The sequence below is a fragment of the Lampetra fluviatilis genome, chromosome 33 (assembly GCF_964198595.1).
Source record: "Lampetra fluviatilis chromosome 33, kcLamFluv1.1, whole genome shotgun sequence".
Taxonomy (NCBI): Eukaryota; Metazoa; Chordata; class Hyperoartia; order Petromyzontiformes; family Petromyzontidae; genus Lampetra; species Lampetra fluviatilis.
In genome coordinates, this window is record NC_136307.1 from 11039144 (window position 1) to 11067033 (window position 27890).

Below are 27890 nucleotides of genomic sequence, written 5' to 3' on the forward strand. Positions count from 1 at the left end.
ACCTCGGCTGACCAATAGCAAATCGTAATGCGGCGAACCGAGCTTCCCCCCCTAAAGGACACTAAGCATACAATGTAACAGCAAGAACAACAACAACAACGCAATTAACATCAACGAACGTACAAAAAGCATGCAATAAATACAACTGTAAGAAAAAAAATAACAAGACAGCAACAATCAACGAAACGTAAGCGATTTGGAACGTGTGCGGGTCGCCGGCCCGTCCCGGACGGTCGGCGGCCCACTCGCAGAACGGGAACGCGATGAAAGTCGAGGAATGACAGGGGGTAATCCCCCTGTCGCAGCTGGAAGTCCACCGACGTCCCGTGTCCCTAAAGAGTTAGTCTTGGGCTTGTCCTGTGACCGTGCCCGCAGCTGGGTCGGAAGGGCTGCAGGGCTCGAAGGTCCCGCAGACCTGGCAGGCGTCCTCCGAGCAGGGCCCCTCGTCCCCCGCAATGTCACGGCCGGCCTGTTTGGAACAGGTACGACAGGCGCTCTAGCAAGATCAATGGACGCAGGCAGGGGAGAGTCAGCAGCAACAGACCCCGGCAAGGCAACATTGGGGGATGACGCATCATGTAAGGGAGCAACATATGGTTTCAAGCGCGACGTATGCACAACCCAGCGACGAGACCCAATCTGGACGCGTGCTGACTGTGGGTTGGGAACCGCAATGAGGCGTACGGGACCATGCCAGGGTTTGTGCAATTTCGGCGAGGTCCCCGGACGTACCTGTGGACAATGAAGCCAGGCTAGGTCCCCAACCTTCCAAGGGCACTCCCCCTCAGACCGTCGCGCATATCGCTCGTTCCGGGCCTGGGCTTTGGCCGTAGCCACGCGGGCATTCTCCCGCGCCTCCGTGACTCGGCGAACTGTGTCCTGAATGTATTCAGGAAGTGGTTTACGAGGTCCCTTCACCCCAGTTCCCAATTGCACATCCACCGGCGGCACGTTTTCCCGACCATACATAAGGTAAAACGGCGAATATCCTGTAGCCGCATGAGGCGTCATCCTGTACGCCGAAAGCACCCCGGGGATGTGCAGATCCCAATCTGATTGTTGTTCACTCACGGTATGGCAAAGCATGGCAGACAATGTCCTGTTCAGCCGTTCAACCATACCATCCGTCTGCGGATGGTATGGGGATGTCCGTACTTTCTTAGTCCCAAGGCCCGCGCACACTTCCGCCAATAATTTAGAAGAGAAATTCCTGCCCTGGTCCGTGAGGAGTCTCTCAGGCGCCCCCTTATCCATAATATACCCAAACAAAAAGGCGTCGGTAATGGCCGCGGCCGACTGATCGGGCAACGGCCAGGCCATCGGCCAACGGGAGAGGTACTCAACCCCTACCAGCAAATATTTATTACCCCTCGCCGATGGTGGAAAAGGTCCCAATATGTCCAGTGCCACCAATTCATTGACTCGAGACACCTGAATCGACTGGAGAGGCGGCACGTAAGGATGTTTCGGCGGCTTACGTCGTGCACACGCAGGGCACGCGCGCACGTGCCCTACGACATCTGTCGCCATGCCGTGCCAAAAATAATGACGTTGCAACGTCAACAAGGTCTTCTGCACCCCTAAATGTAAGAGAGTGTCACAATGGAGGGTTCTAATCAACTCGAATCGCAAGGACGTTGGTACCACCAGGCGCCAACGTTCCTGGAACCCCTCCCGCCACATAAGCAGACCATCTCGGAGAGCGGTTTGCGGCCCCATAGCCGTACTCGGACTCCCATTGTCCCTAGCAGACCGCTTCCGCAAGGACACCAATGACTCATCCATCATCTGTTCCCGGATCCAGACAGACCGCGGCAGATTCAAAACCCCGTCAGCCGGTCCCGGTTCCATCGGAGTGTCCGACTTCTCGACGGCCAACGTAAGCGGCTGAGGGGGGTTTGGAATCGGCGAACACCTATGCGTCCCCGACTCACATTTACAAGGGGCGCGCCGCGGTAATCTGGAAAGTGCGTCAGCGTTCGCATGGCGCACTCCCTTCCGATGTTGAATTTGGAAGGAAAATTCCTGTAGCGTGTCCAACCAACGTGCCAACTGTCCGGATGGCTGGTCAATTTTAAGGGCATATTGCAAGGCCGCATGATCCGTACGCACAATAAAAGAACGACCGTAGAGGTATGGTCGAAATTGCCGTAGGAAAAAAACAACCGCCAATAGTTCTCTGCGAGTGACACAGTAGCGGGTTTCCGCAGGAGACAAGACTCGGCTACCATACGCCACGACACGCTCTACACCCCCTTTAGACTGTGATAACACCGCCCCAATACCTGTGTCACTCGCGTCCGTATCAAGAATGAATGGGTGATCGAAATCGGGATAATCCAATGTTGGGGCCGTGGCCAATAGATCACGCAGACTCCGAAAGGCCGCCTCCTCCGGCTGTCCCCAAACAAACTTCCGTCCTTTACCCGTAAGGAGATGCAAGGGCCTCGCAATCGTCGCAAAACCCGGCACAAATCTTCGGTAATACGAGGCAAATCCCAAAAACCGCCGAACATCCCCCACGGTGGCCGGAGTCGGCCAATCCCGGACGCACGCCGTCTTTTCCGGATCCGTGGACACTCCCTCGGCACTCACAATGTGCCCCAAATAGCGGACGGACCGTTGCAGTAGGTGACATTTCTTTGGTTTGAATTTCAATTTGGCAGAACGCATCCTCGTGAACACTGTCTCCAGCCGCGTCAAATGTTCATCAAATGTGCGGCTGAAGACAATAATATCGTCCAAATATATAAGACACGTCTCCCACTGCAACCCCGTCAAAACGAGCTCCATCAATCTTTGAAATGTAGCAGGAGCCGCATTCAATCCCATCGGGTGACAGTTGAATTGAAATAACCCCTGCGGCGTACGGAATGCGGTTTTCTCCCGTGAGGACTCGTCAAGGGGAAGCTGCCAAAATCCCGAAGAGAGGTCCAGTGTGGAAAAGAACTTAGCCCCCGACAATGCGTCGAGGGAGTCATCCATACGCGGCAGGGGGTACGCATCTGCCACCGATATCTTATTCAATTTGCGGAAATCAACACAAAATCGCAATTTGCCATCCTTCTTCTTAACCAAGACGACTGGAGCGCCCCATGGGCTGTTAGATGGCGATATAATGTCCGCAGCCAACATGTCTTCCACTGCCCCCCGTACGTGTTCTCGCTCCGCAGGACTCATCCGATGCGAATTTAATCGAATAGGGGCAGCATCGCCCGTCTCAATGTGATGGTAAAGCAACGAAGTGCGGCCCAAATCCAAATCATCGGAGCTGAACACATCGGAATATGTCAACAACAATTTACGCAGCGCACCACGTTGCTCCATGGACAGGGAAGAATTTCCGTCACATAAATGAGCAACCCAACGATCATCCGAACTCCTTGGCTCGGAAACCCCAGCAACAACTCCCCGGCTATGTGGACAATCATGGGTCGCAAACGCCGTAGTGGCATGTGCCACAACCGTACCGGCCGGGACACGGACGTTTTCTCCCCCCGCATTAAGCACCTGTAAAAACGGTAATTGATCCGGCCGGACGATGGTCTGTGCCCCCACTAACGCCAACCCGGTTGTTATCGTGGCGGACGGTGACAACAAGACCCCTACTGCTCCTAGCCGATCAGGCAGGGGCTTCCGATACCGCAAGGGTATAAGCATCTGTGTACCAGGTGGGATGTCCACAGATGCGACGGACAGCGCCTGCACTTGTACGGCCGAAGCAGGTCGCCCCCAGGGCGACGGCAGAAACGAGATTTGACGGCCCCCCGGCAGTTCAATACAATTCTCATTGATTTTGATCAAAATGGGCATCTTAGCCAAAAAATCGGTGCCTAACAAACAAGGAACCGCCAAAGATCTCGATATCAACACAACACCCGAGGCCGACACATCCCCAATAGATATCTTAGCATCCACCTGACCCACGATACCCATGCTACCCCCGTTCGCAGCGACGCACGACCCATAAACCGGACGCACAGCCCCCGGCGGGATGCCCAACAGATGGAAAATGACATCCGAAATAATAGTCGCAGACGCGCCGGAGTCGACCAAAATGCGTACGTCCACCCCTTGTATAGACCCCGGTACAGTGGACGAGCCCGTAGCGGCCGCGACGACTCTCCGTGCCAACTTGCGCCACTGCGTGACCGAGCGACAAGGCCCCGTCGAAGGGCATGCTTTAACCACAACGTTAGGATGGCGCAACGACGGTGATGGGTGAGGTGTAAAGCCTTGCCGAGTGTCTGGTGCGTGCCGACATGCCTGTTTCGGAGGATCTTTAGCCGACTTGACCGGTGCCGAGGCCTCCTGCTGCGGCGGAGCCGGGAAGCGGGCCCAGCAGTCTCTGGCGTAGTGGCCCCTACGCCCGCAGCGGAAACATTCGGCCTCGTTGCGCCGAAGCGCAGGCCTCGCCTCCTGACGGCCCCGTTCTGGTAGCGCCGCGCGCGGTCTCGGCCCGCCGCGTCCCGTCCATGGAGCGGAGGCGGCCGTCAGTTGTTGAGGGCCCCGGTCATCCGGAACATAGACAGCCTGCGCAGGGTTCCACCCCAGCGCATCCCCTTCTTTGACGGGCCCCCCCGTCCACGCCGTCACTTGTTTCCAGCGACGGAGGTTGAATTGCGCATCGAGACACTTAGCAGCCGTCCGGGAAGTTAGCTTCTCATGCCCACACACAGGCATGGGGATCCCTAGATCCCGAGACAGCTCCAACATTTTCCCTAATATGAGAGGCTCGAGCAGGTCCTGTGGCGTCTCAGGATAAGCTGCCATGGCCAGCTCCAGCACCGCACCCCTGAACGCCACGGGCGACTCCTCTGGTGCTCGTTGTCGTTGAGCGAATCGCCGATGCGCATCATCTGGTGGCTCATAAGCATCGGCCATTTCTTGAAAAACACCACATAAAGTTGCCTTCTTATCGGTCGTTATGGAACGGAAGAATCGGACAGATTCGTCGTCCAGGAGAGTCGGCAACACCTCCAAAGCCTCCGCATCGGTCCATCTTGCTGTGCGTACCGCCGCCAAGAAGCGGCAGGCGAACGCGCTCCAGTCCCCACCGACGGAAAATTCTTTAACCGTTGTAAGGTGGCGACTCCGACTCCTCTTCCCGCCGTCTTCCAATGGTGGTGGTTGTGATGGCAAATTCAAAATGGCGTCGGCCCGCGGCGTGGCCAAGATGGCGGTTTGGCGCCACGGAGCGCGCAAAATGGCGGCCTCTTGCCGCGTGGGCAATGGCGGCGGCAGGACAGGCAACGTGGCGGCCCGCGGAGCACCAATTGCATCATCCATCGTCCCTGGCGCGACGAGATGGCATAGATGCGCCAGGACGTCCTTAAGTGCCTCCAGTTGTACCGCCATCGCTTGCCATCGTTGATCCGCGTCTGAAGATGTCGACGGACCCGCCACCGCGCCAACATCCTCCACTCCCGTTCCCGTGGTCGCCTCAGCCGGGCTCTCCTCCACCACCCCAACAGGATCCGTGGTTGGAGGGAGTTCGTCGTCGTCGGACGAAGAAGCCGATGCAGGCGCCGGATTAACTTTCTTCCTCACTTGTTTCGACATGCCGTTGCACTTCCGACACCAGTGTAATAAACGACTGGACCACGATGTCTGGCTCAGTGTCCTTTATTCGGTTCGTGCTGTACACCCACACGGCTGTCTTTACTCTGTAGCTTCTCCACGGTGCTGACTCCAATGTCGGCCCGATCCACAACAGCAGCCCCGCTGCTGTTTCTCTCACACAGCCCCCCTTGGCTGTACTCGCTGCAACTCCTCTCCCTCCGCAGCTCTGACAGCCTCGTGCTGTCTCCCTCTCTCCCTCCGCAGCTCTGACAGCCTCGTGCTGTCTCTCTCTCTCTCCGCAGCTCCTCCTGGCAGCCACACCGCTGCCTCTAACACGCAGCCCTTCTGGCTGTCTCCTCTGCAGCTGCACACCACTCCGCAGCTTCCTCTTGTCTTCGGGGTTGGCTCCCGATAGCCGTCGGTGCCCCCCCTCTTCTCACCCGCCCGCGTGGCCTCACTCTTTTCCGCTCACACCCCGACTGACTTCCCCTTCCGGTTTACCCGCTTAAGGACCCGAACCTTCCACCCACGTCACATGACTCCACCCCCCGTGACGTCACATCCGGAAGGTCGCTTACGCCCGCATTACACCTGGATAAAACCTGAATATGCAACACCTCATTTGCACGGGTAGCCAGTGAGACGACGAAAGAGTTCCTCTCGGCGCGGCCTCTTTCTCCGCCGTGTTTCCTGTCGACACCCTCCTGCTGTGCGTAAATGCGAGGCTCCACGTCGCTGTCCTCTGCGGAGTCCGGACGATCGGGCCGGGGTGCAAATTTAATCTGCAGCGGGTGACGTCCCCATTGAGCGATGCATAAATAAATAAATACGCGGATAAATAAATAAACGCATCCATCGTTCCGGATGAGCGCCGCTGGGTTTCTTCTCCCCGCTCCGTGAGTGCTTTCCCAGCTCCACGACGCCCCCCCCTACCCACCCCCGGAGCCAGCAGGAGGCATCGTGGCCCTTTTGTCGGCGCGTGATTCAATTCGCGGGCCTTCTTCGTCGATCCACCGCTGCATGGAGGGCTTTGCCACGAATGCGCGGCATGGGCCGCGCCGGTCCGCACTGGTTGCGGGGTGCGGTGCCTGGGACCGGTTCGGATATCGCTGCGCGCCGCTGATGTTGGCCGTTAATGGATTTCGGGGGTCGCCGGGTTCACGGCGCGGTGCGCTGATTGCCGCTGCCGCTAAGCGATCGTTACGATGCTGCCGGTAATGAAGCCGACAAGCGGATTCTTATTTTAGTTTTTTTCACTTGATAATTACGAACGATCCGTCGACGCTGGCGGTGGCGAGTGAGGGCGGAGCAGATGGCCCTGGCCACCCGTGCGGGGAGGCGCCCATGAGCCCCCCGGCGGTGCCGGCATGTGGCATCTGAACCGGTGAGAAACACAACACCACTACTCTGCTGCCGGCTTCCTCTCCCACCCGAACGATTTCAATGTTAGGTCGCCGATTTTATTCAATAATTTTAACCGCATACGCATTTGTCTTTTTTGGGAAATAATTATTTGAAGGCGGTGGGGCGTGGCGGTAGTTATGTACTTATGTATGTTGAATTTATTTCGCACCGTACGTAGCCAACCGTGCTAATCGGAGGTGCGGTTGCCAAATAAATCGGCAGCCTGCCGCCTAAATCGGTGCGGTTGGCAAGCGCGCACCGGGGCAGTGGTTCCCAACCGGCGGTTCGCGCGCCACGCCGGCGCCCTCCGCAAGGCCGCGGGAAGCGGTTCGTGGAACCGGCGCGGGCGACGACGAGTTCTCGTTTTCGTAGAACCCCGTCGCCTCCATCTCACCGCACCGTGGTCCACGAGGAGACGTTTTGTTCAGGGGTCGGCGGTGATCCACGGGGAACCACCACAATACACGTCGGTGTACACGCCAGAGACGCCTGGCCCGGTGTCAGTGTGCGCGCGTGTCTGTGTGTGTGTCAGTGTGCGCGCATGTCTGTGTGTGTGTCAGTGTGCGCGCGTGTCTGTGTGTGTGTCAGTGTGCGCCCGTGTCCGTGTGTGTGTCAGTGTGTGCGCGTGTGTGCTGTGAGCGGTAGTGTAGCGGTTAACACTCCGCACTACAAACCCGGCGACTCAAGTTCGATTCCCGCTCACGGCCAACATCAGTTATCTGAAATGGTCCTGGGCCTCCCTTAGGTCGACTCAGCCTGAAATGAGTGCCTGGTGCAGTGTCTAAACATCGTCACTCGGCACACAAAGGCGTGGTGCTGCCCGCCCACCCCTTCTTGCGCCGTGCCGGCCTTCACAGGTACTCGTCGTTCACGGCCCTTGCCCCAGCATTCCGTGAAGGCTATCCGGGGGGGAATCTTTGTCTTTTGTGCCGTGAGCGCAGGTACAGGTGGGCCGGCAGCAGGTCGCGCTCCTTGAGCACCTGTCCCCCCGGCTCCTCCCGGCGCTGAGGATCCGTCCGCGGCCACCGCCGCAGCAGCCGCAGCCGCGATGCCGGACAAGAAACTGATGCAGGACGACCTGGGCGACGCCCGGGTGGGGAACCAGAACTTCTACGGCCACGCTGCGGACGGCCGCGCGTTCCGCCCCGTGGGGCCGGGCCCGGTCGGCCGGGCCCTGGGGGCGTTCGAGCGCGAGCCGGCCGGCTGGGCGGACGAGGGCGGCTGGTACGAGCGCCTGCCCCCCCTCTACGCGCCGGCCGACTGGGGGGCCGTGCTCAACCTGCCCGAGATCGAGGAGTGGCTGCGGCGCACGGCGGAGCGCGTGCGGGACCTGGCGGAGTTCGTGCAGCACGACACGAGCAACCGGCACATCGACTTGCACCTGGTGCAGCTCAAGGTCGGCGCCGCACGCGAACCCCCCCGAACCCCCCCCCCCCCGGCCGTGTAGCCTCGAGCAGTCCGTGGGTGCCGCGTGCTGTCGACGCGTGACTATGAAGGTGCGGCGCACGAGCTGCACGTGTGTGGGTTGGACTTCTTTCACGCCACCGTTCGTAGCCGACCGCGCTAATCGGAGGTGCGGGGGAAGAACAACAAACTAAACGCAACAAGAAGAAACAGGTCTAGAGAAATGAGTTCTCGTTAACTTCCAATTAACCGTGTCGTTTTACGTCAAGGTAAATAAAACTTCCAAACTTATAGTAAAATGCATTGATTTTATTAATTATATTTTGTTGCCTTGGTGCATGTATCGATTTGTGTTGCTGCACAATTTAACTAAGCAAACGTACAGTGCAGGATCAATTCTGCGAGACATTGAGATGTTCTCGCGTATACTCAGTCGGCCACACGGGGAACGTAACCCCCCGTTCCCTATGGAAACACGGCCTCCACGTTCGCAGAAAATTCTTCTCTCGCATCGATTTTCAAGAACCCAACCCCTCGCGAATGTCGAGGTCTCACCGTATTATCATTAATTACACTGGTCAACACACTTTTTCTGGCATAAGGTATTCCAACGGTTTTTAGGTAATTTTGGGGTGCTGATTTCAAATCTGGCATCAGTTTTTGTCTATCACATCAGGTTTTTGAGATATCAAATATTGCGTTTTCAATAAAAACTGCAGAAGAAAAAAATTAAATAAATGTGGATATCTACATAAAATTATATTATAAACACACTATCCTAAAAATACAGCACCATATTTTAACACTAAAGCAGTCACTGACTCGCAACAACTTTTAATCATAAGTGACAGAGTTAATTTCGGGTAAAATCAATGAAAATAGGGTATGCCGATAGCATAAAAATTTGATGTGATAGAGCAAATCTGAGATCAGATTTGGAATCAGCACCCTGAAATTAGTCTGCAAAAGTCCAGGCCAGAAAAAAAAGTTTATTTTTTGTTGACCAGTGTTATTATTCTTGATTTATTTTTTCTGCAGCCTGCACACACTTTTTGCGTCTCGCGAAGTTTCTCGTCATTTACCGAGAGCGGTAGAATCGGTTTCCGTGGAGCTGTTCGTTCTCGGTCCGGCGGGATGCGGTGGCCACCTCCCTGAGGTTCAGAAAACCGGGGCCCATCACGGGCGGAAGGTCTCACAGCAGCGTGGCCACGCGTGCAGCGCACGGCCTTGAGCGACGCATTCAAATGTATAATTATTGCTGCTGCTGTTGTTGTTACAAAGCAACTGACAAAAACGCGGGGCATCTAATCCCCCCCGGGAGGACTTGCAAATTACCCAGGACAGCAGCAGCTGCTGATGATGATTCTCAATCTTTGCCGTCGTCTCTCTCTCTGTATGTCTCCTTGCTCTTCTCGTCCAGTCTCTTCACTGGAACAAACTTCCCCCCGCCATATTAAGCGGTCCCCTTCGCTCACTTAAGTTTCCGCTCCGAACTCAAAACTCTCTCACTGTTACCCCTAGCTCACCCCACGAACCCCCCCCCCCCCCCGCTTAATCTCCCCCTCATAACCGCCACCGTTACTGCTCCCTCTTCATATTCTCATTCCGTGGCTTTCACTAATTGACCCATCCAATCAATCTACACGTCATCATTTACTGCCATCGATTTCACTTTCACGGAATTCACGCACCACAGATTTGTCCCCATTGCTTCCTCTCATCTATTTCATTCACCTCATCTCCACCACCGTTCTTAACTCCGTGTAAACCGCCTTGGATAAGGCGCTCGATACATTCCTTTTAGATAAGATCCTGGGGTGGCAACCGTGTGGCTGAGTGGCGTGCGTGCGTGCGTGCCGTCGCAGGACATCAGCGAGGACATCTCGAGCCACGTGGAGGTGGTGCACGCCTTGCTCGAGACGGCCTTCCCGCTGCGTCTGCTCGCCGTCTCCGTGCAGGTGGGGCGGTGGAGTTCGGCGCCGCTGCGGTGGAGTGAGCCGTGGAGTTGTGGCTGTGGCTGTGGTGGTTGCGGCTGCTGTGTTTGTGCCCGCCTTGATTGCGACGGTGACACCTGGGAGTGTGCTTGTGGAAGTGCTGTCCGGTTGTGGAAGTGCCGGTCGTGGTCGAGACATTTGCCATTTCGAATTTTAATTTTGTTGTTGTTGTGTAACGAGATGACAACTGAGGATGGTGGCTGTGTGGTAGTAACAGTTTGGTGGTTGTGGGGGTTTCTCCCCCCCTCCTCCTCCTCCTCCGTCCCCCCCTTCCCCCCACCCGCACAGGTGTTGCTGGACATCCAGGCGGCGCACCTGCTGTGGCACCAGCTTCGCGTGTCCACGCTGGTGCTGCGCGAGCGCATCGTGCGCTGCCTGCAGGACTCCAACGGGAACTTCACGCGCCAGCCCGACATCCTGCAGGCGGTGGGGGGCGGCGGCGGCGGGGGGGAGCACGTGAGCGCCAGCAACAAACAGACAAACAAACGACCGCAGCAGCGGCAATCACGCGACGTCAGCGGGGACGACGGGAGAGACGTGCGCGGCAACGGCATTAGTTCACGTGGAAAACAAAAATGGCTTTTACATTTTTTGGCAATGCATCAGGTGTTAAGATGTCTCTGGTGTAGGCCAATCAGTTTCAAAGGCAAAGCGTTTATTATCGGAGCGTGTTTGTTTGCATGTTCACCGCCAGTATGCGTGGTTAAGAGTTGATTCCTTGCAAGAGGTTTCTATTTGGTGTTTGAACATCTTAACACCTCCTGTTCTATTGCCAGAAAGGGTAAAACCTATTTACATGTTTCGTACTTTGATACTGGCAAAAATAGGTCGCAGCATTAGTTCATCATGACGACGTTAACAGCAACATTCAAAACATCTCTCAAGCCACCCGTAAACCACGTGACGTCCATGTGGTCACTCCCACTCTGAACCCCTCCTCCCCTTCTCCCCGCCCACGGTGAAAACGCACGCCGCTCCGTGCAGCAGCGTCGAGGCCCTCATGCAGCCTCCTCCTCCCTCTTCTCCTCCTCCCTCTCCTCCTCATCCCTCTCCTCCTCTTCCTCCTCCCTCTCCTCCTCCTCCTCCTCCCTCTCCTCCTCCCTCTCCTCCTCCTCCTCCCTCTCCTCCTCCTCCCTCTCCTCCTCATCCCTCTCCTCCTCTTCCTCCTCCCTCTCCTCCTCCCTCGCCTCCTCCACCCTCTCCTCCTCTTCCTCCTCCTCCCTCTCCTCCTCCTCCCTCTCCTCCTCCTCCTCCCTCTCCTCCTCCCTCTCCTCCTCCTCCCTCTCCTCCTCCTCCTCCCTCTCCTCCTCCCTCTCCTCCTCTTCCTCCTCCTCCCTCTCCTCCTCCCTCTCCTCCTCCCTCTCCTCCTCCCTCTCCTCCTCCTCCTCCCTCTCCTCCTCCTCCCTCTCCTCCTCATCCCTCTCCTCCTCTTCCTCCTCCTCCTCTCTCTCCTCCTCCTCCTCCCTCTCCTCCTCCCTCTCCTCCTCCCTCTCCTCCTCCTCCTCCCTCTCCTCCTCCTCCCTCTCCTCCTCATCCCTCTCCTCCTCTTCCTCCTCCCTCTCCTCCTCCCTCGCCTCCTCCTCCCTCTCCTCCTCCCTCTCCTCCTCCCTCTCCTCCTCCTCCCTCTCCTCCACCCTCTCCTCCTCTTCCTCCTCCTCCCTCTCCTCCTCCTCCCTCTCCTCCTCCCTCTCCTCCTCCTCTCTCTCCTCCTCCTCCTCCCTCTCCTCCTCCTCCCTCTCCTCCTCCCTCTCCTCCTCCTCCTCCCTCTCCTCCCCCCTCTCCTCCTCCCTCTCCTCCTCCTCCCTCTCCTCCTCCTCCCTCTCCTCCTCCCTCTCCTCCTCCCTCTCCTCCCCTTCCTCCTCCTCCCTCTCCTCCTCCCTCTCCTCCTCCCTCTCCTCCTCCCTCTCCTCCTCCTCCCTCTCCTCCTCCTCCTCCTCCCTCTCTTCCTCCCTCTCCTCCTCCCTCTCCTCCTCCTCCCTCTCCTCCTCCTCCCTCTCCTCCTCCCTCTCCTCCTCCCTCTCCTCCCCTTCCTCCTCCTCCCTCTCCTCCTCCCTCTCCTCCTCCCTCTCCTCCTCCCTCTCCTCCTCCTCCCTCTCCTCCTCCTCCTCCTCCCTCTCTTCCTCCCTCTCCTCCTCCCTCTCCTCCTCCTCCCTCTCCTCCTCCTCCTCCCTCTCCTCCTCCCTCTCCTCCCCTTCCTCCTCCTCCCTCTCCTCCTCCCTCTCCTCCTCCCTCTCCTCCTCCTCCCTCTCCTCCTCTTCCTCCTCCTTCCTCTCTTCCTCTTCCCTCTCCTTATCGTTTTTTTTCACTTTTCCTATACTTCGCACTCCTGTCGTGTTTTTTGTATCCTTTGTCGTTGTGCCTCTACTGGACATCTGTGAAAAAGAGCTTCATAGCTCATCGGATTCCTCCTTCAGTATGAATAAAGATTCCGATTCTGATCCCTCCTGCACCCCGTGCTCCCGTGTCTCCATCCCTTTTCCATCCCTCTCCTCTCGTCCCCCCCCCCTCCCTTCTTCCTCTTCTCTCTTCCCTGCCCCGTCCCTCGCTCGCTGCCCATTCGTTACAACTCCCCTTCCCGTGACGGCGTAGCCACGGGTACGAAGCTGCGAGTCGACAAAGCATTAGCAGCAGAGGCGTGCACAACGATGACGTTCACCGCAACAACATTAGCAGCAGTTACAACAGCAGCGTTAAAGCAACATAACACACAACAGCAGCGACAACAACAAGAACAACATGAACGCAGCAACAGCAGCAGCAACAGCAACATTGGCACGGCTCCCGTGGGGTCGAGGCCGCACTCGGCGGCTGCACATCCCCGTTGCTGTCGAGCGCGGCGCTCGAGAGGGGAGGGCAGAGCACGGAGCCAGCACCGAGTCCAGGTCTTCTTCATCCGCCGCCTGTGATGAAACCTTGCGCTTAGTTTGTTGTCCTCCCGCCGCGCCTCCGACGAGCACGGTTGGCTACGTACGGCGCGAAAGAAGTTCAATGTACACACGCACAGAGATGCACACCGGGCTCTCCAGCGTCGCGAGATAATGGACTAGGCACGGTCACGAGACGACTGTACAAAGAAACGCCGATGAAGCGAGTCTGTGCCACCTTGGTTTGTGTACGTACCGCATGTGGAACTTCCCTTCGCACCGTACGTAGCCGACCGCGCTAACCGGAGGTGCGGGGGAAGGACCGCAAACTAAACCCCCCCAAAAAATGTGTTTGAAAAAAAATGACTTTTCAATCTCGATTTAAAAGTGCCTAGCTCCCAGTGGCTTCCGAATAGGAAGGCAACAGCGTTTGCAGGCGTCCGCAGAAGCGCATCCGAAAGCGCGCGATGCGGTGACCGTCTTTGTTCAATGGCGAGCCAAAAGCCGCTGCGATGTTTATGGCACATCCAGGCCGCGTGCAGGTCGCCAGGCGGATTGTGACGTCGCAGAAGCGTGAGAGATGGCGACGGCTTGGAGGGGCCTTCGTCACGCAGTGGATAGATCATAACTAAAAACATCGATTTCTCTGTCACGCTGTGATCATTACTTACGGTGGTGGGACAGGTGGCTGGGGGGGGGGGGGGGTGCTATTACTGTGTGGACCAGCGATCATTTGAAGGTCTCTCTGAAGTGGTTCTGTGATATGCACTTCCGTGGGCCATTCTCTAGCAGTGAAGGGTGGAACTGACGTGCGAGACCTCCGGGCGGGTACGTTGGGTGAAAATTAGGGGTCGCCCATAAATGACGTCTTGTGACTTTGGACGATTTTTGACCCCCGCCCCTCGTCACACGGCGTCACAAATAGTCAGACCCCTCTCTCAAATATGACGTCACAAAGCTCTGCCACCCCCCCAAAACCATATTTCCATGTATTTAATGTGGCGCTGCACTTTGATGTTGTAGGCGTTGGAAAGCTTAAATTTAGCATAAAATTCACTTGAAAATATTCAACGTCTAACTAAAACTGCAGATGTTCAGAATATTATATTTAAATTATCTTATAATTATAAAATATTAAAAGTAATTATAACTATAAAAAAAAATAGTTGAAACTTTGTAGTAGAACGAAGCAAAATGGAGAGTACAATTATACAAATTATATATTCATTCCACAGAATGAAAAGCCCTGGTAGAATCATTAGAATCAAAATGTTTAATAACAATCATTAAAATAAATTCTAAATGTATGCTTCTCCATTCTCCCATGGAGAAGCAGAATGCTGCTTCATGGAATAAATAAAAGGTGACCTTAGTAAATTTAAATAATCAAATAGTTAATAATGAAAATTAATCAAAATTTGTGTTGTTCTAACAATTCAATATTTATTTAAAGTTGCTCATTTTGATGTGACGTCACATTTCTCAAACCCCCCCCCTCCTCGTCACACATCGTCACAAATGTCTAACCCCCCCCCCGCCTAGGTGCGTGACGTCATTTATGGACGGCCCCTTACAAATAGAACGTAAAGTGAACAGAGTCCGTTAAAACTCTCGCAGAGTGTCGGAGAAGTAGCCCTGGGAAAAGACATCACAGAGCTAGATCTGAAGTGACTGCAATAGGCGTCTTTATGCGCACTCGGGCGCGCCCTCGTGTACGCATTGTGTTGGCGAAGCTGCTTTACTATACCTGGGGGAAGGGGGAATTACGAACGCGTTTTGTTGAACTAACAAAACACAAACGCCGCTCCCGCTGCCCACACAGAGCTGCTTCGAGTCCCTGGGCAGCGTGGAGGACCTGCAGAACCTCATCGTCAAGTGCTCCAAGAATTATTTCTCGCTCGACTGCGGCATCACCGCCATCGAGCTGTCGGACTACAGCCCCAAGGAGGAGGAGGCGGCCGCTCCGCATGCCGACCCCGACCCTGATGGACGGGAGCCGCTGGAGGCCGACGCGGTGGCGGAGGAGGAGGATGAGCAGGTGAAGGAGGTGAAGGAGGTGAAGGAGGAGACGGCACGATCGACAGGTCCAGGTCGGCGCGGCCGCCGCGAGCCACAACCGGACGTCGGAGCCGGCGGCTTTCCCGGCACGGCCGACGGAAGCCGCCCGTTCGCGTGCGGTTCGACCGAGCAGCAGGATCGCGCCGGGCACGGCGGCGTTCATCCCGAGCCCGAAGCCGATCCGCCCCATCGCGAGCGCGTGGAGGAGAACGAAGTCGGCGGACGCGCCGGCGAGACCGACGCCCCGCGGGGACCGACGGCCGTCACGGGGGCGAGCGGCCGCGTTCCCTCCGGACGCATGGAGGCCGCGCACGACGAGCTGGACCGCTCGGACGGGGATTGTTCGCGGCGGCGGTCGAGGCGGCAAAGTGCGGTGGCGGTGCCGGTGGCGCCGGCGGGGAGATTCTCGGCACCGGAGGCGGGTCGGCCGCTTGGCGTCTCCCCCGGTCGGCCCTCGTCGCCGCCACGTGGAGACGCGCGGGGGGCCACCACCACTTGGACGGAGGGTGACTGCGAATATTTCCAGGCGTCGTCGGCGTCGTCGGATCGAAGCGAAGGCGACGAGGTGGACGGCTCCCAGGGAGGAGGAGGCGGCTCGTCCTCGCGCGCCGCGAAGCGAGACGGCGAGCGTCGCCCACGTGACGCGCACGCAGAGGAGGAGGAGGAGAAGGAGGAGTCCTACCTCACCCTGTCCCACAGCGCGAGTCTCACAGCGGACGAGGGAGAGCCCCTGGAAGGTACCCGCACCCACGGAAGCGCGAGTCGCCGGCCCCATTGTCCGATCTCGTTTGTTAAACTAATTCAGGAAAGATTCGCCGAGTGCGGGTGCGATGGATCAGGAGCGTGCTGCGGTAAGAATGTTTGTCCGACCGTTTCCAGCAGTGAGATTTTGGCTTTGTCCGGGACACAATCGGAGTGCCTGGAGAATGCCCAGCAGCACGCAATGCGGCAACACCGTGGAGCTCTCTCACAGTCGGGGTTCCAAGGGCTCACGAACCCTCGGTGACGAGACGTTAACTACATCGCCTGGTATACAGGAGGTTGTGGGTTTGATCCCAACCGTGACGCCTGTTTCTTTGAAGTTTGCGTGTCTCTCTCCCCGTGGTCACGTGGATTTTTCTCAAGGTCCTCCGGTTTTCTCATTCACATTTAGAATCAACATCACGCATTTAGCGTATTTGGCTGAATTTCCACGTGATGATACACACCACTTCGTTCAGCTATCGTTTGTGGCCAGGTCGCTTCTGAAAAAAGAGCTACATAGCTCAGTGGATGTTACCTGGTAAAATAAAAAAAATGTTTATAGTTCATCTCCGGGTTACACTTTGCAGCCCCGGTGGATTTGGAAGTTTCACAAATGTCTACGTGATCCACCAACCCCTGCCTCCTAAGCACCGCATCGCCAGGGGTGCGCTTACACCACCCCCCGCCACCACCCGGCTGGCTTCACCTCGGCAGTGTCTGATCCTCACACTTCCAGTGAGCGTACTGCTGCTGCTCCTGCTGCTGCTGCTGCTCCTGCTGCTGCTGCTCCTGCTGCTGCTACTGCTGCTCCTGCTGCTCCTGCTGCTGCTTCTACTACTGCTGCTGCTACTGCTGCTGCTCCTGCTACTCCTGCTGCTGCTACTGCTGCTCCTGCTACTCCTGCTGCTGCTACTCCTGCTGCTGCTGCTACTCCTGCTGCTGCTGCTGCTTCTACTACTGCTCCTGCTGCTGCTACTGCTGCTACTTCTGCTGCTGCTGCACGGCTTCTGAGCGGCCAGCAGGCGGCGCGCTGACACCGGTCGTTGCCGCGCGAGCCCCGTGATAGAGCCGTGCGGGCCAGGCTGGGCGACTTTGTTATTATCGACTTAAAGCTTTCGTGACTGCAGGAATTCATATTCTTGGGTCTTTCGGTAAAGTCACGTAGATAGGTTCAAATAAAATATCAAATAACTACTCCCCATATTAAACGACTGCTGCAGACACAGCTTGGTTTGTAAACGCCGGGGTATTGCATGTCAGGGATCACATCCTTCACAGATGGGATCAGATCACGAATTTTATGTACTGTGTTAAATCGAACCTGGATCTTGTGTTTGCTCATGATTTTGGAAATCTTTTTAGTGACGCCTGCTATGTATGGCAAGGTGATGGTTTTGATAGGGTCCTCAGATGGTTCGTTTCCCAACGGTTTGGGTGATAGCTTTACGGATTGTGTAGTCTGAATGTGCATGTATCTTGAGAGATTGGTGTACGTGTTCTAGTTCACTGGCTAGGTGATGACGGTCGAAAATACATCGAGCTCTATGGTGTAGAGTTATGATGAGGGAATTCTTCTGGGATGGATGGTGGTGGGAGTCAGGTTTTAGGTAGGCATCCGTATGGGTGGCTTTCCTGTAGACAGAGTGTCCCATTGAGCCATCTGTTCTCTTTTCGATTAAAACATCCAAGAATGGTAACTTGCCAACCTTTTCCACCTCCATGGTGAATGTGATGGCTGGGTGTATGGAATTGATGTGGTTGAGGAATTTGCCCAGAGCTGGTCGGCCATGTGGCCAGATGACGACGTGTCATCTACGTGCCTCTTCCACAAGGACGGATATAGGGTGGATGCCTGGATGGCATCTGTCTCAAAATTTTCCATGAAAACATTGGCTATAACTGGAGATAAGGGAGACTCCATTGGAGTACCTTCAACTTGTTTGTCCATTTTAGGTGAAGTCAGTGTTGGTGAGGCAGTTTCTCACCAGGGCCGGTACATCAGCATTCAGTCCTTGTTGGACCAAATCTTCAATTATTGCAATGGTGTCAAGCACAGGAACTTTGGTAAACAAAGAAACTACATCGAAACTAACGAGCAAATCACCTGGAGATAGTGAGATGGCCTTAATTAGCGATACCAAGTGAGCGGAGTTGAGTACAGCTGAGGTGGTCTTACCAGTGAATGGTTGTAAGGTCTCAGACTGAAATAGGGCCAGTTTGTAGGTGGGTGAGTCAATGGTGGAGACGATAGGACGAAGGGGTGTTCCTTCTTTATGGATTTTTGGTAAGCCATACAATCTGGGTGGCCTAGCAGCAGAGGGTTTTAAGGAAACCCGATTGGTTGGTTCGATCAAAGATGTCGAATCAGTGATGATATTGTTGGTTTTTGTAACGAGGCGGTTGGTGGGATCTCTTCATTTTGGTATAGCTACCATCATTAAGTAGGTCCTGAATTTTGTTATTGTAGGTGGTTTGTCCATGATAACTGTGGCATTGCCCTTGTTGGCTGAGAGGATGAAGATGTCATCTCTCTTTTTTAATTGAGAAAGCTCAAAGCGCTCATCTTTACTGATGTTGCTAATAGGTGTCTTAGCGTTTTTGAGGATTACAGCGATTTCCGATCTTGCCGCGTCTGCAGTAATGTGTCCCAAACCCTTAAGGGTTACGTCGACCTGGGCAATGATATCATCAACTGGCATGTGTTTAGGGGTGACTGCGAAATTCAATCCTTTGGCTAGAACCGATTTTAGGCTGTCTGAAATTGGTCTGTTAGTCTGATTGATAACAATATTGTCAATGTCTAACTTTTTGAAATGTGGATATGGCTTCTTCTTGGAAAGGAGGTTGAACTTGTAAATCAGCATTTAGATCTTTGCATTTAGCTGACATTGATGCGGCTGAAGAGGCTGTCATGTTATCTACATGTTCCCAATCAGATGTAGACATTTTTGTTCCATCAGTGTTAAGTGTGATTTCAGGAGAGTCTTATCTAAATTGTATAGTTTAAATCGGAGCAATCTTATTCTCTCTGAGATCAGGGCTAGGCCGGCCCTGAAAAAGATCCGTTTCGCATTGGGAGAAGTGACAGCAGGAGATGTGAGTGTGAAGGAGATCGGTATTACTTTGGTGTCGTGGCATCTCTTCAGGAATGTGAGCGACTCGATCAGATGAGCCTTCTTGTCTCGAAGTTTGTTAAAAGATCGAATAGTTGTGTGGAAACCCTCCCCGTAGAGGTGGCTTAATCTTGACTTAAAGCCTTTGTGACTGCAGGAATTCATATTCTTGGGTCTCTCGGTAGAGTCACGTAGATAGGTTACTGTCAAGAGCGACAACCCCCCCCCCCCCCACCGCGGAGATGGAGCAACGAAGTCGGCTTCCTTGCCCCCCGGAGAGCCAGGATGGAACATTGCATCTCGGGGACCCGGAGAGGTGGCGACGTCCAGCGGCGGATTGAACCGTGACCAACGATGTTGTTAAGCCTTGACCAAATAAGTGGTCGAGTGTGTCGCAGAGCCCTGACATGTAACAATGCGGGACCTGACGATATTTTCCACGTGTCGACGAAGGTGCACAGGTGACAACTGTCTGGAAGGGTTCACTGCACGGGGCGGTTCCTCCTTCCCCACGCTACTCATCTGCAGAACGCCCCAACGTGGCAGCAGCCACCTGAGAAAGAGACCTGAGACTCGCCGAGCATTTCCTAGGATACACAAGCCACATCCGCATTGCTACCACGATTGTTATTGTTGTGGGATGGCGTGGTGAACAGTGCCCGGATTATCCTAGTAGCACATATTGTATGCTACGGGCCCTGCACTTTCAAGGGCCCAGTGCTAAATGCTTTCAAGCTACCAATTCCGGTTCAGTGATTCTGCACTTGCTCTATTACTATAGTACTACATCGCCTTCAACTTTTATGAACGACTGGGTGTTTAAGGTTAGTGATTTGTCGTATTATCTGGCTGTATAGCAAATAAAAAAATACAACTATATTACTATGCAAGTAAAAAATGAGTGTTTCAATATTTATTTATTTATTTTATTTAGGGCCCCTTTATAGCATATGCTACAGGCCCGACACTAGCTTAATCCGGCACTGGTGGTGAAATATGGTCAAATAACAATGCCAGTGAGTGGACTGCGGTCTGAAAGTCACCGTAAACGTGAACACAATGAGTTAAGATCCGAAATGGTTTATTACGTCCTTCCAATGATTGCTGAGCCAGAATCCATCTTCTCGGTTGAAATTGTCTCTGTGTTTGTATATGTGGATCGCCTCATTAACGAATCTCTCATGGTAGCCAGATGGCTTGCAGAGAACCTCTGTCTTGGAGAAGTCAATGTCATGTGAGCCCACTGAATTGTAACAGTGATTTGCCACGGCTGAGGTGTTTGTCTTACCGTGTTTCAGGTCTGCTTTATGTTCACGGATGCGGTCCGAGACATGTCGTTTGGTTTCTCCAATGTAACTGCTACCACAGAGGCAACTTAGTTTGTAGACGCCAGGGTACTGTATGTCTGGAACCACATCTTTTACAGACGGGACCAGATCACGGATTTTATGTACTGTGTTGAATCGGACCTGGATCTTGTGTTTAATCAGGATTTTGGAGATATTTTTTGTGACCCCAACAATGTAGGGTAAGGTGATAGTTTTGAAAGGCTCCTCAACAGGATTTTTCTTGATGGTTGGAGTGATGGCTTTGCGGATTGTGTAGTAGGAGTAACCATTAGCCTTAAGAGCTTGGCGTACGTGTTTGAGTTCACTGGCAATGTGTTCTTGGTCGGAGATGCATTGGGCTCTATGGTGTAGAGTCTTGATGAGGGAATTCTTCTGGGATGGATGGTGGTGGGAATCCGGTTTTAAGTAAGCATCCGTATGGGTGGCTTTCCTGTAGACAGAGTGGCTCATTGAACCATCAGGTCTCCTTTTAATTAGGACATCCAAAAAGGGTAGCTTGCCATCTTTTTCGACTTCCATTGTGAATCTGATGGCTGGGTGTATGGATTATGTTTTATTTTTATTATTTTATAATTTCCCTTCTACGTGACTTTACCGAAAGAACCAAGAAGATTAATCCCTGCAGTCACGAAAGCTTTAAATCGAAAAAAAGGCTAGACACAGATTTTAAATCATTAGAACGCCTACAGTATTCACTCACTCTCTTAACTAAACTAAAAACTTAACCCAAAATACCTCTATGATGGATAAAAACGAAACTCTTTTTTTATTTTACCAGGTAAGGCCCACTGAGCAATCTAGCCTTTTTTCAGAAGCTACCTGGCCACACCTAATACCTCGACGACGTGGCTTATCACGTGGAAATGTATAGCAAGAGACGAACACTCTCAACACACGTCTCGAAATGTGGAGTGAAAAACCGGAGGACCCAGAGAAAAATCCACACGACCGTGGGGAGAACATGCAAACTACAAATATACAGCAGGCGTCACAGTCGGGATAGAACCCACGACCTCCTGTATACCAGGCGAGGTAGTTACCATCTCACCACCGAGGGTTCGTGAGCTCTTGAACCCCGGCTGTGTGAGAGAGCTCCATGGTGTTACCGCATTGCATGCTGCTGGGCATTCTCCAGGCACTCCGATTGTGTCCCGCACAAAGCCAAACTCTCACTGCTGGAAACGGTCAAACAAACATTCTCACCACAGCACGCTCCTGAACCATCGCACCCGCACTCGGAGAATCTTTCCTGATTTGTGTAACAAACGAGATCCGTAACATCTCGACACCGCAAGGAACCAAGACACACAATAAGGCAGCCACGCGGTTGCTGGTGCCAACAATTTCCCATGCTCTGCAGTCCTCTATATATTAAGGTGTTATCGTCTAGTCAATCAGTGTTTACATGTGGGAGGAAACCGGAAAACCCAGGGAAACCGCATGCGAGGGGGAAACGCTCTATCCCATACAGAGGGAACAGGTGGAATCCACATTTTTGCTGTACCACCTTCTCCTGGAAGAGCCAGGGTACAGCTGCTTCTCGACGCTCACCAACCCTCGCTACCTCCACCCGGTCACGGTGTATGACCTGTGTAACCGAAGCATTCCACCGTCTCAGGCGTGAGCAGGTTCATGTTCACAGCTTGGTGGACGTTTGGCGACACGGTCGCCGCTAACCCGCCCTGCCTTCTCTCCGCCCATGGCAGTTGGAGGCGGCAGAGCCGGTGACCCCGGCGACCTCTGTTTCTCCGGCGGCCCCGGCGTGTTGCCCCGCGACCCAGCCTCCCCGTCGCGCCGCGAGTCTGCCGAGTACCTGGCGCTACTGACGCCGCCGCCGCCACCTCGGTTCCACGCGGCGGCGAGGGACCTGGACGACTGGGAGCTGTCGGAGGCGGCGTCGGACCCCGGCTCCCCCGAGCAGGGCCACGGCACTCCGGTGCCGTGGGACGAGCCGAGCCCCGACGCCGAGGCCGGCGCCGGCGCGGTGACGGGGGGCGGCCACGGCGCGGGCTTCACCGGGAAGCCGTTCGACGACACGTTCCCGGACGCGTCGTCGGACGACGAGCAGGAGGGCGCGCTGCTCGCCGCCACCGCGCCGGCACTCGACCACCTGGGTGAGCGGCCCGATCGGCGGACCTCCTTCTTCCTGTGGCCCGCCAAACCCTGCCCCGCGTAGCGACGGAGCGCGCGCGCAAGTTAGCGCCGACACAATCGTGGAACCACCGCCTGTCGCGATTTCGGTCGCTCCCTTCTTTAGCTTTGAGTCAGGCTCGGGCGGTTTGTAAGAAGTGTTCGGAGTAGACGAGGCTCGTGGGACATGAGCGCCCGAACGCCGCGCGATTCGTGCGCGGCTGGAGACAATGTCACGGGTTACTCTGTGCGGCGCCTCGGAGTGGCTCCTTGATGAACCGTCACGGTCACCACACCACTCCCCGCACCGTCTCCGCACTGTTACCTACTTATGCACGTTGGATTTCTTCCACACCGCACGTAGCCAACCGGTGGGGAGAGCGGTGGGAAGAGCGGTGGGGCGAGTGGTGGGGCGAGCGGTGGGGAGAGCGATGGGGCGAGCGGTGAGGAGAGCGGTGGGGAGAGTGGTGGGGCGAGCGGTGGGGCGAGCGGTGGGGCGAGCGGTGGGGCGAGCGGTGGGGAGAGCGGTGGGGCGAGCGGTGGGGCGAGCGGTGGGGCGAGCGGTGGGATGAGCGGTGGGGCGAGCGGTGGGGCGAGCGGTGGGGAGAGCGGTGGGATGAGCGGTGGGATGAGCGGTGGGATGAGCGGTGGGATGAGCGGTGGGATGAGCGGTGGGATGAGCGGTGGGGCGAGCGGTGGGGAGAGCGGTGGGGCGAGCGGTGGGATGAGCGGTGGGGGCGAGCGGTGGGGAGAGCGGTGGGGCGAGCGGTGGGATGAGCGGTGGGATGAGCGGTGGGGAGAGCGGTGGGGCGAGCGGTGCGGAGAGCGGTGGGGCGGGCGGTGGGGCGAGAGGTGGGGCGAGCGGTGGGGAGAGCGGTGGTTGAGAGCGGTGGGGCGAGCGGTGGGGCGAGGGGTGGTATGAGCGGTGGGGCGAGTGGTGGGGAGAGCGGTGGTTGAGAGCGGTGGGGAGAGCGGTGGGATGAGTGGTGGGGTGAGGGGTGGGGCGAGCGGTGGGGCGAGCGGTGGGGCGAGTGGTGGGGAGAGCGGTGGTTGAGAGCGGTGGGGCGAGTGGTGGGGAGAGCGGTGGTTGAGAGCGGTGGGGAGAGCGGTGGGGCGAGGGGTGGTATGAGCGGTGGGGTGAGCGGTGGGGCGAGCGGTGGGGCGAGCGGTGGGTGGAGCGGTGGGGAGAGCGGTGGTTGAGAGCGGTGGGGTGAGCGGTGGGGCGAGTGGTGGGGTGAGCGGTGGGGAGAGCGGTGGGGTGAGCGGTGGGGAGAGCGGTGGGGCGAGCGGTGGGGCGAGCGGTGGGGAGAGCGGTGGGGCGAGCGGTGGGGCGAGCGGTGAGGCGAGTAGTGGGGCGAGCGTTGGGGCGAGGGGCGCTCACCCGCGTGTCCGTGTCGCCCACAGGAGCCCGGCGACTCCGCGAGGAGCTCCGCGGTTGTCTCCAGGGACACCCGGACGCCGACGTCGCACGCAGAGTCGAGGTGACGCCCCGCCAAGATCTCACGAGAGCCCAACGTCCGTTGAAACATGAGAATGATTGGGCCGGTTCTTGTCCCCCACCCCTACAATATTCAGATAAAGTGGGGGGGGGGTGGCGGGGGGGGGGGGGCTGAGGTTGACCTCTCGCGTGACGAGATGGCGGTGCAATGATGTGATGCTCGTTTCAAAAGATGAGTTGTGAATTCAATAGTGTGGTGGTGGTGGTGGTGGCGGTGCGATGAATTGTGGGTCTCTTAAGTTGGGTTCCGTGGTTAAGTGTGGCGGCCGTGATGAGGTTCAGCGACGCGGAGCTGGTTCCGTGACGAGGATGGGGGCCTCGTGACGAGGTGTCGGCGCTCGGCCGCGGGGTCCACGCGGCCGCTCGCCGTGTCACTTGTGGTGCCTGTCCCAAGAACATGGGCCGAACCAGAGCAGCCCGGTTAAACCCCCAAGCGCCGTTGGGCACGGCGCTAATCGTCGTCGGAATCGTCACGGGATCCCGCGCGGTGACTCACGCGCCGGGACAACCGTACATTGCCAACCGTAGTAATCGGACGTGCGATTGCAGAAGGTAAAGGATGGTTAATGGGAGGAATAGGAGGTGTAAGATTTTGGTTGGAGGAATAATTTGATGAATGGGAAGAGTGATATGAGGAGAGATAGGGTCAATACCAGAATGAATGGGAGGAGGAGCAGGAGGAACATGAGGAGGGCGCCTTGTCTTTTGACATCCTCTCTGGAGCGTGGTTTTGGAGGAGGGTCACGGTTCACCCGCATGATGCGCACGGCCGTGCCACCGCTGCTGCTGCTGCTGCGTGATGTCTCGCAGCTGTTTGCCCAGCGGCTGGGGGAGCTGGAGGGCTGGGTGGATGCGGCCGCCGGCGCCCTGCACGAGTGGACGCCCCCCCATGACCCCGCCGACGCCCCGAGCCCCGTGAGCACCCCCCACCCCCCACTCCCCCCACCCGTGCCATCACCTTTCGCTCATTCGTTAATATATTCCTTCACGTTTTGCACCCGCTCGCTCGTCCGATCGCTTGCTAATTCATTTACTTGTTAATTCATTAACTTACTTGCTTTCTGATTCATTCCTTCATTCACTCACATTCATTCAAATGCTCCACAAGTATTCCCTCATTCATTCACTAATGCATTCATTCAATAATTTTATTCTCATTCCTCACTCGCTCGTTCACATTCATTCATTTGCTCGCGCATTCACTCATTCCATGGCTGTTGTGGCGATGTGGCAGCGAGCATCGGGGTCGCGACCTTCGTGACCTTTGTGACCTCTGCAACCTCCGCGTGCAGCTCTGAGCATTTTAAACAACTCGCGAGAATTACGCCTGGGCCCAGCTGTCCGTTCGCCGCGTGGGGATCGCTCGTCCTCCCGTCCGTATGTTCATCGAGAATCTTTCGTCCACCTTTTCGGATCCATCCCACACTACGGTTTATTTTCATTTAATTTTTACCATCCCCAGTGTCCCCAATGTTTCTTCTGACCTCGCTCCCGGCGTCGTGTCAGGGGCTGAATAATTAATTTGGAGCTGTCGCGGAGCAGGATACGACCCCGCGATAAGCAGATGTCACAGAGCTACCTCGGAGGTGCACCACCGGTCCCCAAATAGAACCGTCTCACTGGCAGTGACGTTCATCGCAGGACGGTCAAACCCCTACATTGTAATTCTCACAGCTGGAATTCAGCCAAATGAAGTTCGGAACCAAATTTCACCTAATTGAGGATTGAGCTGAGATCATCAACTCGCTGCAATGGGATAACCTGAATTAATGTGTCTCTACGTGAGTTTATGGGTCTCTCTGAGTTTATGGGTTTGTATTTGAGTCTACGGGTCTGTATGGGCGTCTATGGGTTTCTATGTTATTCTATGGATCTATATGTGAATCTATGGCTCTCTATACGAGTCTCTGTGTGAGTCAAATTGCCTCTATGTGGGTCTATGGGATTCTATGGGAGTATATGGGTCTCTATGTGAAATTATGTGTCTCGAAATGAGTCTATGTATCTCTATGTCTGTCTATGGGTCTCTATACGAGTCTATGGATTTCAATGTGAGTCTATGGGTCTCTATGTGAGTCTATGGGTCTCTATACGAGTCGATGGGATTCTGTGCGAGTCTATGGTTCTCTATGTGAGTCTATGGGGATCTCTGTGAGTCTATGGTTCTCTATGTGAATCTAGGGGTCTCTATGTGAATCCATGGGTCTCTATGTGAGCCTATGGGTCTCTACGTGAGCCAATCAGCTCGCTACACTTGAGAACCCGGTTCAATCACAGGCAGCGGCTGAAACCTGTAATCGACCCCAGGACCTCACCAATGCCAAAATCAGACGCCGACGCCCAACATAAAATAACTTTCTCTTTGTCCCGTCCATCCGCACGATATCCCCAATCGTACCAGCACTGCCGCGGAGTGATTGGCCATCGATCGGCAGAGGCAGACTTCCTCGCACCCTCGAAGTCCTCCCCGCCGCTCGTGCCGCCCCCGTGGGGATTGCCGCTGCCCCGCCAGTCACGAACCCCAGCGGTGTTCAACTTCAGACGGGGGGGGGGGGGGGGCGGGGGGGGGGGGGCGGTGCAGCGAGGAGGTGCAGGTGGTGGTGGTGGAGGGATGAGGTGGTGATGACGACCACGCACGCTCTCTCATCCTGTTACAGACCCGTAGCATCAGGTGGTGGCGGCTGGGGGAGGGTTGAAGTCCCGAAGCTCAGCACCCCCCTTTTTATAAATTCTCAAAATCAAGTCAGGAGCTGACCGCGTTGCTACGAGCCCTCCGCTTAAAACATTTGCTTAACGCTGCTGCCTTCTGTTGCGCGGAGCGGCGTTGCCACGGTCAGCGAGCGGCGCTACGAACCCGGCGACCCGAGCCCGATTCCTGGTGACGATTACCTGAACCGGTGCTCGTCCCGCCCTTAATGAAGCACCTCGTGCTGTAGTTAAACCATCTGTGCCCGGAGACACAAAGGCGGCTGAGCGTGATTCCGGCCACGGCACCCCGTCGCGCGGTGCCGTGCCGACCTTCGTGGGCTCCGCTCACAACAGCGCTTGTGTGGGGGGTGGGGGGCCACCGGTGTCTCTGCTTGTATGGCGGAGCCACGGCGCGGGATCGAGCCGGGCTCCAGGAGCGCCATCACGAGCGGGACGTTGTTCCTCGCCCCGCACGCTCATCGAGTCGCCGGCGCTCCAGCAGCGTTCGCTAAAGAGCTGTCCCCGTCGTCAATGCTAAGCGGACAGGGCAGCCCGCTAATGCCTCGTTTATTGCCTCGTGATTCACAACAGTCTACTCCTAAACGATTGAGATAAGCTCCACGGCGTTAGAGTAATAACAGGTAAAGGCGCAGCCCTGCAATTGCTCACTGGCGCTACTGCTGTGGGAAAGGCCTCCGCCAGACGGAGCCACAGAGAGCGGCTAGAGTGGGTACTATGGCCGACTCTTGCCACGCTTGGTTCAACGTCTCGGCAAGCGTGAAACACACCCACGTTTTATCCCCGCCACGCGTGCACACGCACGCGCCATGCCTTAGGGAGACTTAAGACAATCGCACCGTCCCAAAATTATAAACATCAACAACGACAACAACAACGCCGATCTCCGCCGGTTCTCCCCGTGGGCCCTTTTCTTTTCTTTTTCTGGCAGCAGACGTTGCAGCTGAACCCGGACGCTCACCGAGCGGCGAAGGAGCTGGTGCTGGCCGAGGGGCTCGCGCTCCTCTCGCTGCCGCAGCTCGCCCAGTCCGGTGAGTTCCCGTCGGGCACAAGGCGGTCGCGCC

The 27890-nt window shown here is 55.9% G+C and overlaps 1 protein-coding gene across 3 annotated transcripts in view; it reads left to right on the forward strand.

Annotated features, from left to right (window-relative positions):
* LOC144944063 (uncharacterized) overlaps nucleotides 1-27890 on the forward strand; it is a 110125-nt gene that overhangs the window by 13018 nt on the left and 69217 nt on the right. For 2 of the 3 annotated variants that reach the window (XM_078872110.1, XM_078872112.1), the window contains exons 2-9: nucleotides 7908-8362; nucleotides 10236-10328; nucleotides 10653-10820; nucleotides 15051-16023; nucleotides 22199-22606; nucleotides 24027-24103; nucleotides 24931-25035; nucleotides 27758-27857. In XM_078872110.1, coding sequence (XP_078728236.1) covers nucleotides 8015-8362; nucleotides 10236-10328; nucleotides 10653-10820; nucleotides 15051-16023; nucleotides 22199-22606; nucleotides 24027-24103; nucleotides 24931-25035; nucleotides 27758-27857 — 2272 coding nt within the window. In that variant the 5' untranslated portion in view covers nucleotides 7908-8014. The remainder of the gene's footprint in view (nucleotides 1-7907; nucleotides 8363-10235; nucleotides 10329-10652; nucleotides 10821-15050; nucleotides 16024-22198; nucleotides 22607-24026; nucleotides 24104-24930; nucleotides 25036-27757; nucleotides 27858-27890) is intronic. The other variant, XM_078872111.1, reaches the window with a different exon arrangement.